Source organism: Chelonoidis abingdonii, chromosome 2 (assembly GCF_003597395.2).
Source record: "Chelonoidis abingdonii isolate Lonesome George chromosome 2, CheloAbing_2.0, whole genome shotgun sequence".
NCBI classification, from domain to species: Eukaryota; Metazoa; Chordata; order Testudines; family Testudinidae; genus Chelonoidis; species Chelonoidis abingdonii.
Genome location: NC_133770.1, coordinates 263,934,396 through 263,954,065, shown reverse-complemented (window position 1 = coordinate 263,954,065; position 19,670 = coordinate 263,934,396). Strand labels below are relative to the sequence as shown.

At 45.3% G+C, this 19,670-nt stretch overlaps 1 protein-coding gene across 3 annotated transcripts in view; it reads right to left on the bottom strand.

Moving 5' to 3' along the window:
- GRHL2 (grainyhead like transcription factor 2) overlaps nucleotides 1–19,670 on the bottom strand; it is a 148,261-nt gene that overhangs the window by 103,458 nt on the left and 25,133 nt on the right. The window contains exon 1 of one of the 3 annotated variants that reach the window (XM_032778506.2): nucleotides 869–1,293. The exons of the other annotated variants lie outside the window; for them this stretch is intronic. Within the exon in view, the coding sequence (XP_032634397.1) occupies nucleotides 869–888 (20 nt within the window). The 5' untranslated portion in view covers nucleotides 889–1,293. Of the gene's footprint in view, nucleotides 1–868; nucleotides 1,294–19,670 lie in introns of those variants that run through there. 3 annotated transcript variants of the gene reach the window in all.

Below are 19,670 nucleotides of genomic sequence, written 5' to 3'. Positions count from 1 at the left end.
CATGCTGAAGTGCCTGTCACCGGGGGGTCTACATGTCCTTGCGTTAAACACACGTGGACAGGTTTGTTTTAATTCCGCACAGGTTAAAAGTAATAATAATTGTGGCGCTTCTTGGGGCAATTGGCTGTAAAAGTTACTTTGTAACCCCTGGGGTCGCACGCAGGCGGATGCGAGAGGCCTAGGCGCTGCAAAGGCGTCCTGGTTAAAAACAATTTCAGCTTCTAGAGACTGAAAAATAGATCTATGCAGGTAGTAATTAAAAGTGACAAGCAGCCCAGAGAACAACGGTCAGACAAGGTTGTGCCTGGACTCCCTGACTCCCGTTGGGAAGAAACAAAATCCCCCAAAAGCCACTTTTCAAACACCCCCTGCCTCACAACGTCCCGAGCCAGGAGCTGGAGTGGGGTCTCTCCCCAGCCACTCCCCAGGAGAGATTTCAGAGCTCCCCCCTCCTGCTCTCGGCCACACGCACCAGTGCAAGGAGAAGGGGGAAGAAGATGGCCGTTTGTGATCCAATATAAAAGCTCTTTGTTGCATTCACACAAAAGCCAAGAGCCACTTTTCGGCCCGGGCCTGAGGCCAGTGGAAGGAGCTGGTCTGCTCCAGGGCGAAAAGAAAGAGTCCCACACACGGAAGAAAACTCAGCGAAAAGGGAACACGAATAAAAAAAAGCGAGAGGAGAAACGCTAAACTGCAGCTTTGTGCTCAGGAGCCCTGGGATTTATTCAACCTCCTCAGTCTAGTGCCTTTTATCGAGGCAGAATCGTAATCCCAGCAGGTCTAGAGCCACCACCACCAAAACACAACAAACCAGTTGGTCTGATCAGCCCAAAGCGGCAGGAGCAGCAGGATGTCTGTGATCACTTACTTGTCCGTCTCTTGTGACATGTTTGATCCAATGAACTCTCTCCCCTTTTCCTGCTGCCTCAGTCTCTCTGGTGAAACTGGACTTTCAAGTCTGTGCAGGTGAAGGTGTGTGTGAGCGCCCGGGACGGCAGAACCAGAGCTACTGGTAATTCTGCTTTCCTCCCTCTCCCCCCCTCCGCCAGCCCCAGAGGTAGGACAGGTAGAGCCCTCTCCCCCCTCACATGTGGGCAGAGGCTGGGTGCTGGGCTCTCTCCCGCGGTGCTGGGGCAGTGGGAGGCACAGAGCGGAAAGCGGCAGACCTAGGCGCCCACAGGTAACTTTCTCGAGAGGAGCTGGATTCTTTCACTCAAGGATACAAGGCAGAGGGACGAGCTGCGAGCTGATTGGGTGGAGGTGGCTCTCAGGTGAGCTGCCATTGGAAGAGGCGCGCTCAGGTAAGGCCCCTGCTTAACTCCAGGCAGCACGGAGCTAGCTGGGGAGAGCTGAGAAAAGGTCTGCCCAGGGCTGGCTGCAGGCAGCTGAGCTGAGCTGAGCTGGGGGGAGACCTGATGATCCAGGAGCCCGCAGGCCCGAGCGAGGCCCCATCAGAGCTCTCTGCCCTCCACGCACATTAACTTTTTCCAATCGGCCCCGGCCCCACCCGCAGACGGCTGAAATGCCATCCGAGTAGGGGAAAAGGCCAACGCTATTGAATTCAGGGATATAAAGAGCCCTGGGTGGCCAATGAGGTATGGCTGAGAACAACAAACAAGAACATTTATTGTCTCGTAAAGAGGGATGGTTGGCAGAAATATGTAACTAGTCTACAGCTCCTTAGAGACAAATGTATCTATTACATAATTGCATTGTACCAGTATTACCCATACAAGATTTACAGTCCTGATCAGGACTATAAAAGGGCACTTGTGAGATTTCTGCTCAGTTAAACAGCATCATCCAGCTTTGGTTTTGGCATTAAGTACATGGTAGGGAAAATTAATGTATATGCCTTAGGATTTTTCCCAACCAAACCTGTCAACTAGTAACCTGCACCCCCTTTCCCAACCATTATTGCAATTCCTGAGCCCTGTCAGTATCACACCAACATCTATTGGCCATTTCTGTGTTTCATTTTGTTGCTGTCATTTGAAGTTCTCCAGAGAAGCATCAACATTTGTCCTGTAAGGCCACAGAAGTAGGAATTAGACAGACACTCAATTCTTCAAGCTTAAAATAGATACTTCATGAGGCTGTAATGAACTGAATTTTAAACTGGTGGATTTGTCAGTGAAGAAAACATTGCATAGTGAAGACAGATACATGGTGCCAGAAAATGACACCAACCATCAGAATTTAAGCTAATGGTAGCAAATGGTGTGGCACATCTGGCAAGATACAGTCTGCAAGCATAGAAGTCCTAGGAAAAGTAAAAGCTAGAAAAGCTTAGCGACAAAAACTTGCTGTGCTTTATCAATAATATTTTTTATCTTAAATAGTGTATAAAGGCATTATATGATATACTTTTTCACATAGGATAATATTTACTTAGTTGTCCTATTTCACAGCAGGATTAGTTAATTAATCAAGTAAAAGGTAGTTCCCTCGATGAACAGCTATTCATAAGGCACCTAAAAGCTTGGTATTTCAATTTCAGCTCTGCTCACATGCCTTTTTAGTTCATAAAGGCGTTCACTGGTAGGAACATTCACTGAAACAGTAAATTTTTTAGTAAATATTATAATGTTCAAATACAGAAAATGTTGAACTTGTGGGGCTTGATGCTCCTCTCACCCCAGTTTAAATAAGGCTTAGTTCTCTTCAATTAAATGGGATTTCAATCATGTAAAAATCAGCATGAGATCAGAATCAGGCGAATAAATATTTGCACAAACCTGAGTCTATATTCAAAGTTACTAGTCAATTAAGCTCAAATCAATATAAACTAGATTTAAATCTATTTAAGAATGTCTGCTAAAAGTTTGCATTGGTTTAGCTAAACTGATTTTAAAATTATTTTAGCTGCAGCAGTAGAGCTTTGAATATAGACAGGGCATTATTACTGGAGGACAAAAACAATACCTTGCAACCTACATGTCCAGTCAAAACTACGTAACAGCTTGAATTTTGAATAACAAATGCTGGCAATAAACTGCTCAAACAATCTATAGACCAAGAATTATTCATAAAAATGATTCTACCAGTAGTTGTGTGTAACAAATATTAGAAAGTCAAAATTTGAACAGAAAAAAGCCAATTCATTCAATAAATTACTCACTACAAATTATTTGCTCATTTCTAAAAAGGCATTATGGTGCCACCTTAAAATCACTTGAGGGCCTAAGGGTACAATCCTTCAGTAGCTTTTTTTGGAAAAATAAATGGTGAAATGCTGGCTCTACTGAAGTCAATGTGAACACTCCCATTAAGTTCAATAGGGTAAGGATGTCATCCCAAATTCTTATGTTTTAATTATCCTGAAAGAAACTATTGGGCCAAAAAGGACTATTTGTACGAGTAAGGCAAATAGATGGTTCCCATATTTGGTCTTATCCTTTCTTTTTCTTTATTTTTAAAAGTATGATAACATTTAAGATGTGATTTTTCATTTTCCTAATGAAGTCTATAAAATCAGAGTAAATATTAGTAAAATCAGATGAGTATTTTTGAAAATCCCACCTGTAATGAGGTAGGAGTGTTGACATGGAAGGTTGGGTGACTTTATAAGAAAAACATTCTCATCACATCCACAATTCTGGATCAAACCCAGTTTATAATCTGAACTGAAGTTTGTTGTCCTAGTACATAGATCACAACACAAAACTGTTTTTGGCAGCCTGATCTCAGGAGATTCCCTTAGAATAGGGGTGGCCAACCTGAGTCTGAGAAGGAGCCAGAATTTACCAATGTACATGGCCAAAGAGCCACACTAATATGTCAGCAGCCTCACATCAGCTCTCCCCACTCCAACCTGCAGTGCCTCCTGCCCACTGGCAGCCTCACCAATCAGTGCCTGCTGCCCGCCACGATCACCTGTTATGTGGTGCACAGCAGGTTCTGGTGGGGACGGGGGGGGCTGAGTGAGGGCATGACAGGCTCAGGGGAAGGGGTGGAGTGGGTGCAGGGCCTGGGACAGAGCAGGGGGTTGAGCTCTGAGCATTCCCTGGCACATTGGAAAGTTAGCATCTATAGCTCCAGCCCCGGAGTCAGTGCCTATGGAAGGAGTTGCATATTACGGTAACTTATGAAGAGCCGTATGCGGTTCCGGAGCCACAGGTTGGCCACCCCTGCCTTAGAATGAGCTAATCTGGAGACTGAATAAGCTTTCAACCTCAAAGAAAGTGGTCCAAGGTCAAAACTATGGACAAGAGTAGAAAATTATAGGGTAGTGTTCCTTTCTGTTTTGTGGATACTGGAGATGTCTAGTGATATCCTTATTCCCCAGCGTGGAGGTGTGGGAGAAGGAAAATAGATGCCGGAAATTATCTGACTATATTTGGTTGGGATTTCTTTGTTTGGGTGGAGTTTTTCTGCGACATCTAGCAGACTGAAATGCATTTTAATGTGTTGGAGTCAAGCTCTAGTTAAGCAAGTCAAACAAGTCCTGTCTGGTCCAACCTGCTGCTCATTGGTCGTGATCTACAAAATCTCTGTATTTTTTTGTGTGTCATTGAGTCAGTTGCAAAATCAGCTAACAGTATCTTCTGACCAGAGCAATCTTCCTCTCTTGTAGTATAAACAGTGAGTGAGCTAAAACGCAATGTGTTTTTAAATCTATGGCTTGTCTTTGGAGCTTACAAGAACAATTAAAACAACAGTTTTATTTACTGTTCCAGTCAACCACTGTTTTTCATACTTTGCTTTGGCTTGCTCGTTTGCATAGCAGCCACTAGTTTTACTATGGCATTACTCCTATAAAGAACCAGCGTAGAATTCAACTAAGAACTTACCTCACGTTTGCATTATTTTTTCTAAAAGAAGTCTGTGAGATAAAGGGTGTTAAAAGTTTATATTTATATAAAAACAATGCTATAAAGAAGTTCAGTAAGAGGGCAGATGTTTGACAACCCTTCTCTTAGTGCGAAAGGATTACCTTCTATTTTCACTTGTGTGCTGCTTTGTCATTGTCAATTGTTGATCAGACTGTGGACACTCACAATAAGTCGCCTGCCTACTAATTTTGTGACATGTAGCACTTATTGTTAAGTCCTTCCATAGGCTCTCCTTTGTAGTCATCTTCTGTAGCAAACTTCTCCCTGCTGAAACCTTATTTGATTGTTTCGTTCAGTTTCTTTATTTTATTCTAAATATATGTAGGACCTGATCCCCAACTGACTTCAGTGGAGCTCTGCCAGTTTATACAAGCTGGAGATCTGGCCCACAGTTTGCCCTCTGAGAGTTCCAGCAAGCTCAGGTGATTTTCTTTTAACAAGACACATAGCACTTTCTTTTCCCCCTTTCCTCCCCAACACATCATTTACTTCTTGGCTTTTTGGGTTTTTTTTAATGTTGGAAGTCAATTCCCAAGAATTTAGTATCTAATTTCCGGGAATTTATAGTAAATATGGCAGTTGGGAGTGCAATCTGAAGACTATATGGGCAAGAGTGGGCGGTGAATGAGAAAACGCTATCAAGACATCAGTTTTAGGGCTTGATCCAGCTTCCATATAATTCTGTGGGAATCTTTCTAAAGCATCATGGGGAGAATCTGCAAGTTCATGGAGTAACTTCATCTGAGATCTTAGTTTTTGCTCTCTTGGGGAAACACATAAAATGCTATTATTTGGTCTAGTGTGAGACAGGCCTTTGTTGACCCTGAGAAGGAGGTGACACTAAAATTTGGACCTCAATTTTTTGTTAATGACAGGAAAAATTCATAGTTTTTTTTTAAATTTGCCATTATTAGTTTAATTTCAGTCTCCTTTTCCAAAATTTCCAAATAATGCCAAAGAATTCCTTCAGTTGTATAAATGAAAGCAGTGGTTTTTCCTGTTTCTATACTCAACATAATCCAGGTCACAGTGCACTCTAATGTCTCAATTCTGCAGTGAGCTCTGTGCAGGTAGATTCCTGGACTTTCACAGAGCTTTGACACCGCTCAGTACAGGATTGGGCCTCTGATTGAATTTTCAACCATTTTGCAAGAATTGTAAAGCTTCTGTGAGTTTTAGAAAATACAGATATAGAATAACCATTTGAAATGATAAATTATTCAAAAACTGTTCAGTATGTTTTCTCAGGATCTCTTTTTGCTCTACTTTAATGTCCTAAAAGTAATAGATATACCTGCTCAAATTGTTTTATTCCGAATACTTCCCAGCACTCTGCAGTCTTTCCATTCAGTAGATTAACAGGAAGAATGGATTCTAAACAAAGCCTGTTTACCTTCTCCACACTTCAGAAACCATAGTAAACTCAGTCCAAAGAGTCTCAAGAAAAAAAGCTTTTCATTCAGTACAGTTGAAATCAGCAAATAAAGTTTTAATTGCACTGGAATTAGCCCCAACTATCAGTGTAAATCAATACTACGAAAAGTATAAACGGTGCTTGACAATTAACAATAATATTTTAATCAAGTAGATGGCAGGGAGCACTTCAGTGTTAATACAGAAAAAAAATATTGGGAAATGGCATTTTTATAAATAGAATAGCAACTTTCAAGGAATGTTAAGATAAGACGGACTGCATTTATAATCTTCAGAGGACTTTTTAATGTTACTCGGTAAGTCCTCACAACAGCTGTGCGAAGTAGGTAACTGTTATTTTACTTCAGGGAGACTGAGGCAGGAGAATTAAGGGACTTGTTGAATGTTAAAGGGAGTTAGAGCCAGAGGAGAACTCCAGAGGCCTTGGCTCCTAATCCTATAGCAAGGTCAATAGCCCACATCTGAGTTTCTATGTAAGTTTTGTTTTTATATCAGTTTGACATGTGCATAATATTATCAGTGGCCATTTTCTATTTCTCTTTATTCAGACAGGGAGTTTCTAGGAAGAGAGCATATAAACAATTTTTCCTGGGTTAAAAGTGAAATAAATCTGCTCAACAAGCCAGACTGAGTGCACTGGACCATCAGCGCCTGCTGAGATAACCTTCAGTCTTTCTCAGGGGTGCTTATCAGTTCCAGGTTATTGTCTATTGTTTTGTTTTTTAACGCTCATTAGCTTTAAGAGCACTCAGTACCACTGATTCAGAAAGCCCCCAGCTCAGGATCCCCTGCAGTGACAGACTCGGCTGTCTGTCCCAGCTGGCTCACAATCTAGGTGATAGTGTGTGTTCATATGATACGCACACAGAGTACAGACAAGGAGATTTTATTTCATATATTGGAAGTAATTTTAGTTATCCCTTGGTTTGCAGTGAAGAAACTATTAGATTCCCAAATGGTTCCCTAAGGGCTTGGCTACACTGGAGAGTTGCAGCGCTGTAAACCCACCACCAGCACTGCAACTTACTCACCATCCACACTTGCGAGGCACATACAGCGCTGCATTTCCCTGGCTGCAGCGCTGGCCGTACTCCTGCTCTGCCTCTGGTATAATGACTGCAGCGCTGGTGATGCAGCGCTGCTCCGCCAGTGTGGCCACCAAAAGCACTGTAATTGGCCTCCAGGATATTAGGAGGTATCCTAGTATACCTATTCAGCCACTCTGCTCATCAGTTCACACTCTACTGCCCTGGCCTCAGGTGACCTGCCCTTTAAATGCCCCGGGAATTTTAAAAATCCCGTTCCTGTTTGCTCAGCCATGTGTGGAGTGCAATCAATCAGTGACCATGCCTCCACGCGCCAAACAAGCCCCAGCATGGAGCAATGGCAAGTTGATGGACCTCATCAGTGTTCGGGGGGAGGAAGCTGTGCAGTCACAGCTGCACTTCAGCCATAGGAATTACGATACCTATGGGCAGATCTCAAGGGCCATGCTGGAAAGGGGCCATGACCGGGACACAGTGCAGTGCAGGGTTAAAGTAAAGTGCCTATTGCAAAGCCTGTGAGGGAAACTGCCACTCAGGTGCTGCCCCTATGACCTGCCTTTTTTACAAGGAGCTGGACGCGATACTTGGGGGTGACCCCACTGCCAATCCAATGACAACGATGGACAGTTCAGAGCAGGGAGAGGAGAGGGAGTGGAGCGGGGGGGAGGAAACCGAGAGTGAGGGTACTGGGGTTGGGGGAGAAACCCTGGAGTCCCAGGAGGCATGCAGCCAGGAGCTCTTCTCAAGCCAGGAGGAAGGTAGCCAGTCACAGCAGCTTGAACTTGTTGGTGAAGAAGAAGCAGAGGAGTGTGTTCCCGGTAAGCAGCTTTTATTTTCATGATGAAAATGTTTCGGGAGAGGAGGGAGGAGATTAGGGCTGCATGCATGCATGCCTAGATGTGGAATAGCCCATTGATGTGGTCTATCACATTGAGGTAATCAGCCTCGGTAATCTCTTCAAAAGTTTCTGCCAGAGCATGGGCAATGCGCTTGCGCAAGTTTATAGGGAGAGCCACTGTGGTCCACTGTTTCCGTCCACGTTTGGTGCCATTGTGAGTCTCTGTGCAGTGCGATTTGTCTGTGGGAAAATGGAGCCAAGCTCGAGACTTTGCGATGAGTCGCCAGCACATCAACGTTTGGCAGTTGAGCTATTCCTTCACTCCAAAGTGCACAGTGAGGAGTCCAATGATATCGAGTCCTGAACATATACACTAAATCGCTTGTGGCAGTAAACAGAATGCTCAGCACCGTGGAACGCCACTTTTGGGCTCGGGATCAAGCACTGAGTGGTGGGATCACTAATTGTCATGGAAGTCTGGGATGACGAGCAGTGGCGCAGAACTTTCGATAGAGAAAGCCACTTTCATGGGACTGCGTGCGGAGCTCGCCCTACCCTGTGGCGCATGAACATGAAGATGAGAGCGCCCTGTCACGTGGAGAAGTGGAGGCTTATGCAATCTGGAAGCTGGCACTCCAGACAGCTACTGATCGGTCGCGAACCAGTTTGGAGTGAGAAAGTCGACCGTTGGAATTGTGTTGAGCAAGTTTGCAGGGCCATTAATCGCATCCTGCTAAGAAGAACAGTGACTCGGGAATGTGCAGGACATTCTGGATGACATTGCACAATGAGTTTCCCTAACTGTGGAGGAGGCGGCGATAGATGGGACGCATATTCCTATTCTGCGCCACCCCACCTAGCATCCGAGTAACATTAATTGGAAGGGTATCTCTTATGGTTCTCCAGGCGCTTGTGGATCACCGTGGGTGTTTCATTGACCATTTACACAGGCTGGCCTGGAAAGGTGCATTGATGCACGCATCTTTTGGAACAGTGGCATGTTCAGGGAGCTGCAGCCAAGGACTTTTTTCCCCCAAGACAGAAATCACGTTAGGGGACGTTGATGCCCATTGTGACCTTGGAGACCCCCGCTACGTTAATGCCTTGGCTCTGAACTGTTACAGGGAAGTTGTCGGGAGCAAGACCGTTCAAGAGCCAGTGACCGGTGCCGAATGACTGTGGAGTGTTGGCTTTTGGCCGTTTTTAAGAGGGCTGCTGGTGATCCTGCTTATGGGCAGCTGGTCTGGGGAAGCAGCTCCACTGCGGTTATACCGCAATGCCCGGCCTACCTCCATTAATTTGTGAAGGGAAGGGGTGAAAATCAGTCAGGAATGGACCATGAGGTCACGCTGGCGAGGCTGATATTGCAGCCGAGAAGCGAGGCTTACATAGAGAGGCCACAACAGGGCATAGATAAGTCGGATGCTGAGGGAGGATTGAGGCTGAAAGCCAACAGTAATGTTTGGTGCTTGCCATGGAGTGAAGTGAGTGGTTACAAGATTTGCATGCCAGTTTTTTCTTGGAGGCAACGTATCTTTCACTTTCTGCAATTAAAAACTGTTTTAAAAGCCAAGAAGTATTTATTTGAACAGACAAGTAAGTAATAGGAAGGGGGTGGTTGGTGACACGTACTCAGAGTTTAAATATGTGCTGCCTGGAGTTGCTGTGCAATGACTGCTGCATCATTCATGATGAATGCTGCAGGTGTGGGGGTTGGTGGCCAGACCGTACAGGTGTGGGGCAGCGTGTAGAGCAGTGTAAGATTCAGTACACCAGTGAGCAGGGAACGACAGTGGAAAACACTCCTCCCCCGACATGCTTTCACCAATGCTGCTTGGGTACACAGTATAAAAATAACCAACTTGGATCCAACATCAGTGAAGATGCAATTCTAGAGTGACCTAAAATGCCTGCCTCAATTGTTCCGATATCTCGCAGCCCCTGCATGTACGTTCCTTATAGTCAGTGCGAGCCATCCTCACCGCGCTTAATTAATATTGAATTTTAGTCCCACAGTCTTGCGTCTGGATATATATCCACAGATCCTTGCTGAACTTCAGCGCGGTCCATCTGTTCTAGAGACGTGGTCCTGGTCCCTTTAACTGGATGTGCCTTGTACAACAACTCTGTGAGTGGAACAGAAATGTCCAGTAACAGGAGGCTCAAAGGTCTCCCACCTGTGATTCTTAAAGGATTGACTTGAACTAGCCACATGTCTCCAAGTGAAGGAATTTGGCCCTATAATCCTGTAATAACTTCCAGACAACTTAGCTCTAAACTGTAGCTGTCAGACGTCGGTTGTGTTGCCCTATTCAATCCCACTGTTACACACAGCACATTTGCATCCTATACAGACCCTTACAAAACTGGTTATAAATATGCACTGGGAAATATCTGAAGGGACCTTATTTTGGTTTCAGCTATAAATGGACGGTCCAAGCATCACGGAACGACATTGATTAATTTGCAGAATTCTTTGTTCTCCTCACTTCCACATGACCCCTTGTCCGACAGAGCCAGAATATTATTGAGAATGGGCCTGAACTATCTCTTCCCACCCCTAGAGCTCCCCAGGAGGTGAGGCCATACTGATCGATCTCCTCTCGTTCCCCATGGGATTAAACTCCAGTGGAACTACCTAACGCTCTGTGGCAAGCAACAGCATCAAGCACGTAAGGAGGAAGATCCGGTCCATTAAGCTTCATGGCACCCCAGTTGTACTTGTGTACAGGGCCTGTGAGGTCTTGAGTGGCACCATAATTAGGAAATGTTTCTGGGTATGGGTTACAGACTCAGTCTGTAAGTTCTAGCATCCTCATGAGCAGAGTTTATTAAAAAGTATGTCTCCACATATGAACTGCCTACACTGACAAAGCACTTGGTTTCCACGGTTCCCACCCAAACTGCCTAACTACTTTACAAATAAGACTTAAGCTCACAGATCTGCTCCTTCTGCCGGACGCTGAAGAAGAATATTAGCGAAAGCTTGACTTTCACCTACAGATGACCAATAGAATGTATCTACTCATCCACTTGTCTTCTCTCAGACTCATGGATTAACATGGCTACAATACAGCGATGTAGCAAGACGAAACTGTAGCAAAACAACTACGTTAACTATGTTCAGTATACAGGGTGGTGATGTTGTCCTCAAGAATGAACACGCGTTAAGTGCTGGTTGGCTGCCCCCTACAAGATGTTGTATATGCCAAGTATTTAGTTTGGTTATAGAAAAGTTAACATTAACTCCCGACCACTGGCCTCCTTCGTGCCCCAAATGCTATCTGACGGTGGTGAGCGAGAGAAAGAATGGCAAAAGAAATTAAATGTAATCTACTGCTTTTACACCTCAAACCTGCATATAGCTTCAAAAAAAAAACAGCCTCATCCACCTACTTGTTTTTCTAGCCAACAAAGGCAGGCATAAATCTTTAGAATGTCGGTATCGTGAGCCACATGAAAACTGCTTCAAGTAAAAAGTACTTTCAATTCACTGTTGGTTGAAAAGAAAATGCTTCATGAGGTGAAAAAGAAAACAAACAAGAAAAGTAGAATGAAGTTAATAAGATTAAAAAAAATAATAACAGGCCTTGTATAATAAACATGTTAATCTGCGCGATGTTATGCTCCCCGCTGATAAAGAAGCAAAATCTCCCAATACAACCATGGACCTAATTGTGTTTACAAGTGTCCTCAAGGCTTAATACAGCAAGAAAGATTGGCAGTGCTCAAACTGCTTGAGGCTTGAGAAAATATGATCACGCTTCATCTATCTCTTAAACACTGGAACCTAAGGAAACAGAGTAATTCATTACACAGTATATTCTCATGCTTCAAAGGCAGGTAACAAAGGCTCTGGTACCACTATTTACAAATGTTGTTTCAGACAGTTACTAAGTTGTGTCAGTTCATATGCAGTAACAGGAACATACGAGGGTTCAGCTATATAAGTCTGTCCACCCAATCAAATAAGACACAAACTACTTCATCTGCCTGCTCATTACGCCTTTGGCTTTCAACAACGCAACGTTCTTGACCCGAAATGCGGAATAATGAGGACAAGAGCTGGGAGGAAAGGTGCAAAGTGGGCTGTTAGGCCTTGGCTACAACTTGGAGGTGTGCAGCACTGGAGTTACAGCTTGTCTTCTACAGCTGTTAGGACAGGCTGCCAGTGTGGCCACATGACAGCCTACACTGCGCGTTTGCATAAGTGGGCCCAAGTCATCTGCATTGCGTTCTGTTGGGATGCTGGTGTATTGTGGGCAGCTAATCCCTATCAGAGCCACATGCTCGTCCACATTTTGGCGCCGTGGTTGTGGAAAGGACGGTGATGGCGTGCGGGTACATTTCTGCTTCCTGTCCAACGCGACATTCATGCTTGGAGGACTGGCTTATGAGGAATGACCAGAATATTCAACAGCTACTCACTAAAACGGAAGGATTATCAATTGTGGCGTATTGTATCTTGCAGGTCGACCTACCGATGTCATCTCGCGAGACAGATCTCACTTGCCCTTTTCACTACGCAATACAGACCCTGAATGCTGGTGGAGAATCTCTTGTAGCTTAAGTGTACAGAATCATGCTCTGTCGATATTCTTTCATCTCATAATAACTTCTGTTGAGGGACAGGTATGGTGTCCGCACGCATAAGTACTGCGAGAGACTCTGGCATCGGTGCTTCTCCACACTACTCTAGAACAGACAAACTAATTTAATTGACGTATCTGTCCAGCCATATGCAGCACGAAGTTTCGCGGCGATGTGATGAGCTAATTCAATATAGACTTCTCCTCAATAAGTATTGATCATGTATGTGATAGTGTGCAGGTCAATAATATACGTGCATGACATCCTGAACAAATCTAGACAGTCCATACAAATCGCAGCTCATAGCTAAACAGGCTGATTGTTACAGACTTCTGCGTGACTCTTGGTAGATTTAGAATCGAGATTAATCGTATCTCACAAGATAACGAGAGTTGGGTGAATACGAACTCTCTCCAAAGGCCAGGTTGCATTTTATATGCAGGCAGAGGATCAAGACGCAGAACTCGACAGTGGATGGGACATCTCGGCATTATTATAGTTGTCGATAACCATCAGTGTGAAGAATATGGGTGATAGAATGACAGACGCGCCAGTGGTGCGCTTGCAAGATACTTTGTTCGAGATGGATATGCCATCTGACATTGGGTACACTGACGCTTGCCACGCAGAGTGCTCGCGCTCCTTATCTACCATGTTCCAGTTTCAGCAAGGACCATTTGACGTATTAGCAAGTACTCGCATCACTGCTCGCAGTAGATGAGGACAGGTGAAAGTGTAAATTAGGAATCTATGTGCAATCTCGAAGGCAATTGTGTCAACTACGCTACGACATGCTAAAGGGATGACTAGGTATCAGGCTTATCCATCGAAGGTGCCTGCTGGGTGTCATGGTAATGGAGCGAAGCGCGACAATACTATGCGCCGATGTAGTAGTAAAAAGCAGTTCCTGGGAACTGGTTAGAGAAACTAATAAGGGCAACTGTGTAGAGGCAGCAGAAGAAACTCTTCAAAGACAATAGGTGTAACTATGACATGATGACGAGTGAGTCCTCCAGTCGCATACAGAATTGATGTCAATATGCGCAGGCCCTCTGTAGACTCGCACACTGTCAGTTGGCTCATCAGACTAGACCAGCTCAATCGTGATACGATGCAGAAGTCGCTCAGTCGCACAGCGGACATTGATATTTTGGTGCTGTCCTTCATGTTAATGTCACTTTAACACAAAAAGTTGGCGGCAGCTGCTAAGTATGACTTAAGTTAGTGTGGTAGGGCGAATAGGATTGGCTACTCGTCATATAAGTTCTTATTACTATAGGTAAGACACCACCAACCAACTCCTTGTTGTTATATGTTAAGTAATACACAGGTTTCTAATTCGAACGCTCATCTCATGAAAAAATAGAGTGAGAAGCCTTACCATTGGCAAGGTGTGGATATCTTCTCTATGGTTCTCCAGGCGCTTGTGGTCACCCTGTCGTGCATGAGTAAGAAGATGCTCCAGAGAGATATGACTTATTTTACACATCTGTTGACAAGGGAGATAATGTGATGATGCCCGCTCTATTTGGCTAAATGATCCAGTAGAGATCGTTGGTTAATTCAGAGGGATGCTTCGTCAGGTGGCTCTAAACGCCTATTATTTCCTAGCACGCAGACTAAAAGAATCACCGGCTACCGCTCCTCTGTACTGTGGCGCAGGGTTTGAACTGTCATTGTGCAATCCCTTCGAGATCCTGACCCGCTTACCTTTAAATGCCTGTGGCTCATGACAAACTGTAAATAGGGAAGTGTGGATCACTGCATAACAGAAGGACCAGTTCTTCAAACACGACGTTATTACGCAAGGGCCTCTCGATTCTGGGTTCACTGGTGGCCACCATCCAGATCCTGCCGAATGGATGAGGAAGACAGATCGCTCCTTTCCCTTAAGACCGATTTTTCACTAGTGAGCGTTGAGAGACTTCAGTTCCTGTGGGTGAATCGATCTTCATTCCCAATCCATGGATCTGAAGAATACAGGGAGGGAAGGACTATGTAGACGGTCCCCTATCCGTGCTCCGCCCTCACATATACGAGCGTCCGAGATGCTAATTCCGTGATCGCTTAATAAGTACACGGTGCCATACTATCAGTGTAAATAAGAGAGAAGAAGCGTGTGATAACTAAACTCAGATCGGAAAAGGAAATAGAGACCTGCTGGTAAGAAGATCATACTCTCTGCGATGGCTAGAAATATTCACAATATGAGCCAATAGACGCATGGGTACTCCAAGAGAGGCCCGCACAGGCTACAAGGTAAGGATGCTTGAGGGAGGAATTGAGGCTGAAAGCCAACAGTAATGTTTTGTTCCTTGCATGGGAGTGAAGTGCAGTGGTTACAATGATTTTGCCTGCCAGTTTTTTCCTGTGAGATAAGATATATACCGAGGAACTCCTGGTATCGTCTTACGCTTCGCAAATAAGAATATGTAAAAACTGATCATGTAGAGAGTCAAAGAAATTCACTATTAATGTCGAAGAAATAGTAAGTATTACAATAGTGCAGAAGGAGAAACAAATAAGATAATCACACCTTGCGTGGCTGGGTTTCTTACAAGGTTAGATACTGGATGAGATAGTGGTGTGAAGAACAAGATTTGAGAGCCTGGATTGATGCTCTGTGTCACCGAGGTGTAGTATAAGATTGAGCCATAAGCAACTCGCGAAACAAACGCACACACAACAGACTTCCCCACCAAGATTTAGTAGATCTTCGGCCCTTCTATTTGGGTCCTTGGCGGTGCACGTTGCTATGATGTAAGACCAGATGCTCCCTGAGGTCTCAACGTTTACGGTGGTATGAAAGGATTTGGTTGTCGTGCTTCTCGAGAAGTATTCGTTGTAACATACACTGTATGCTTACAGGTGTGGGTTCGGCTCATGCTCCTGGTTAGCTATGACAGGCTACTAGGAAAATCAGCTGTGCTGTGTGTATGGCGGCCTGTAGGATTCTCTTGAGCTGAGATCGCCGCTGAATACAGAGGGATGAGCGACAGGCGTTGGGCGTAGCAAAAAAGCAAGAGGGGCGCGGCCGAGCCACGCGTAGTGACATCTGCCTGCATGGGCACGAGTGACTGGTAACGTCCGTTTGGCACACACAGGAGGCTTATCAGCTGCTTCGTGCTTTTCTTACTTAGCAAATGCCTTTCATCTTGCTTTAACTCATATATACCCTCCAGTGCTGCAATTTTCTGCATCACCGAGTACCTGTGCTCAGCTATCTCTCTCCACTCCTCTCGCGCCTAGCATAAGCTTCTATACTTAATCCTCATGCAAACAAGGTCGAGCCATCAATGTGTCTCGCTATGCTTGTCTCCTGTGGCCGTTTAATTACCTCTACAGGCTATATATGATCAGCCTTATTCAAGCTCGGATCTGCTAGAGATGCCTCATCATGGCTGAAGTAGAGGTAAAGGCTAGATGTCGACAAGAACAAGACTCGTTATATGTTATATCGCAAACGATACAATAGTATACTTCGAGACGACAACATGGCTCTCTAGACTATCAGCAACTCTATGTGTCGCAATAATAACAACCTCGTCGCATGGGGTAGCGATATTTCACAGAACTCTCCTAGTGCTCTCATAAGCCATACTTTCTCTATAGAATGCCCACCCATATCCAACAGGTAGCGACTAAGTAACGTGCTCTTGAGCTGGCAAGGGACAGATGCCATAATCGGTGTACTAGCTTATTTAAGTGGTCTCGAGAACATCTCGCACATACCATCAGTGCAGAGATAGATATGTAATCATCTCTCTCGCGCATAATTGCATATCTTTCTATTCTTGAGAGTGTCAGAGTAATCTCCGTGGTGTCAACATGGAGTGGACTGTATGTGGAGGGTCTCAAGGGCCTCTGTTCAACTTGGGGATTCTTATAGGTTAGAAGTGCGAGTGTGGTCGTAGCAGAGAAGCATAGCAGGGCGGAACCGTGCTCAACCTAGTAAACCACGCTCTTATCCCTCGCTCAAGCATCCATCTCCCCTAGAGCTACGCGCTCAGATGCTGTGCCATCCTATTCTCTCGCAGATGGCTTAACCATCTCATGTGAGTTCCAAACCTAGTAGCTACCTGGAATTAGGACAGTTCCCTAAGGATAAGAGAATAGTGTCAGTTGTCTCCAACTTTCAGTGTTGCACCTCCCTTAGCCTGTTTCGCATCCTGACCTTGCGGCCAGGAGCAGGCTCGCGCTCCTGAGGGGTGATATAGTGAGCTGTGGCTTGTCACCATCCTGGGTGGGTGGTGTGGTTGTGGCGTCCGTGTCTGAGCAGAGCTGGGCATTTCGCTGTAGTCACCTGGGAAGCAAGGGAGAGGTCTTCTACTTTTAGCTCTCAATGCGCGATTCCGCTCCTGACCCGCTAGTGGCGACTGGCGTGTGCTTCGTAGTTCCCTGCACTGTTCTCATATTGAGGCTGGCCTGCACCCTCGGACCATCCCCAATCGTCTCTCTGTGCTCGGCAAAGAGGTTACCAGGTTTGGGAGATCTGGAATATGGGATAAACTTAGGCCTAATTTCAACAATATAGTCTCGCAGCTTCGCATTTTAGTCCGACCAATCATTCGACAGTGCTACTATGTCTGCCTCATAAATAAAAACTCTCAGATTGTCCCAGTCTTAAAAGATCGCTCAGTATAGAACCGTCCACAGTGTCTCTGGTATTAGGAAGAGTGGGGTTTCACAGTAGGACCCAAAAGGAATGGGAATGGTACGCTTGTGCAAGTGTATTGATTGTTTCACTGAATCTGGTTCTCGACTATGGTGTTGGCGTATGGCTTACAGAACTGAGCAACGGGCATAGCTTCCAGCGCTATAGCCTCGCAATGTTAGCATGGCAGAGTCGCACCTAATTCTAGACTAGCGCAGGTCATCTCGGCTCGTAATCAAATTCATTCTATGAATAGTGTATGATTGCTGACTGGCCCCAGTTTAGCAGCGAGACCTCGAGTTTCCGCTGCCCTCTCCCTATGCTTTGCACGAACTCCCGCTACTCATCGTGCAGATGTAGAGTGATCTGAGCTCACTGTCTCCCTGTGCTTCTCTGAGAATCTGAGGCGCTCTAGGGCGTGCCTGACTGCCTCCGTCTGGTGGACCTCTCAGGAGGTTTGCGTCGCCTCGCGAACCCCCAGGCTACCTCCTCTTCTCTTCGCGAGCTATTCATCCCAGCCTCTCACACGGCGCATGCATCAAAGACTTACGCCATGGGTCCTCATATCACCAGATCTCGCTACTGAAAACTTGTCCTTTCTGGTATCCGTCCTGGATCTAGGCAGAACTCCTGTGGGTGTCGTCCCCACACGTCAATCTGACAGTCAGGTGCTCTGGTGTGTAACGTAGAAAAGTCTCCACGAAGGATCATTCTCCAGAGGAGCAACACACCAGATTACATGCTCCGCCAATGATGCATGTTTTGTAGAGATCAGGTGTTCCCATTGCAACGGTTCTGTGTGAGCGAAGTCATGGCGCTACTCTCCTACTCATACCTCGTTGTCACCATGCATAATCTTTAGAAAACATGTTCAAAAGTGCTTGAGGCTGAATACTGCTGCCAAAAGAAATTGCTAACTAGTGTTTGGAAGTTAGCTGGAGAAGCGTCATGTGTCCCTCCTTATCTCCAGCATGGCCATTTTTTGCAGTTCTCAATTGTACCTGCATACTGCAATCCCTCCAGAAGAGGCTGCTATCCATATGCGACTCGTAACGTTGGTCAAGCTTGGGACTCGGACCTTTGGCACACGTCTCTTCTCATTTAGCCAGCCCGACCCAACTGGACTGAGGGAAAGGCTCTCCGTCCAAAGGGCAGCCAATCTAATCATCATTAGGGCATGTCTGTAGCCAGGTAAGCGGTCGGTGGACAGGAGATATTCGCAGGCTGTACTCAGGGTTATGACGCCATATATCTTATCCTGGCACGGTTCCTTTGGTTGGGAGGCGCTATGCCACTGGACATTCATGACTCTGTCACTTAAGCGCCTACAAACCATAGGCTGTAAATCTGACGTGGAGGACATCATTATGAGTCGGCCGTGTGTTTTCCTTTCACGGACCAAAAATGATTAGATCCCCTTTCATGCATCATTCTTCACTCTCTTGTACCAGGTAGGTTTTAGATAAGCATGAGACCTCGAGTGCTATTCGCTGGCATCTGCATACTGGCACGCGAGTTCTCGAGTGGTTGACGATAGCTCGGCAAAGAATTTATTTAAAAGACAGTCAGTTGAACTCGAGATGAGCGGACATAGGTGTGCTACCGAATATTAGGATCAGTAGGCTACGGAAAACCTATCCATGAGTATTAATACACTCGCAGTATTGGTTTACCATGTCAATATATACTCTCAAGTAGCTCCTATGCTCTGGATAAGGAGTGGAGCCACTAAGCTCTAGCGTACTTAAGATCATGCGTCTGCTGATACACACTCAGGCGCGTAGCAACGTGTATATCCAGAGATCAGTCGCGTGGATTACCGTGCGCACAAGCGTTCTGCTGCCGTCAGGCTGAGAATATGCTTGCGCTGTATGTGCCTCTAATATTAATTGCACATGTGATGGGTGGCCCTGTTAATGAGTGACGCGTGAAAGTAATTGTGTGCCTCAGTAGCTGGTCAAGAGTGTCCCAGGCGGTTGGTGTGATTATACTCTCAAGCTCATGGTTTGAATGCAATAAATAGACAACTGAAACATCCACGTGTATGCCTAAGTCCGGCTTTCGCGCGATACTCTAGTCTTGCGGTAGAATTTGTAAATATGTTTTTTCAACATAGAGGCAAGGTTCCCAGCAAACCAACTAGGAGGATAAACTAAAAAGCTATCTGTCCTAATGTGATCCATGGTTATGTATAAAACTTCTCCAATACCTAAGTCGTGGTGACTCTGTGCCATGATGCGATATCTAATGTGATTACATCACGTAATGATACG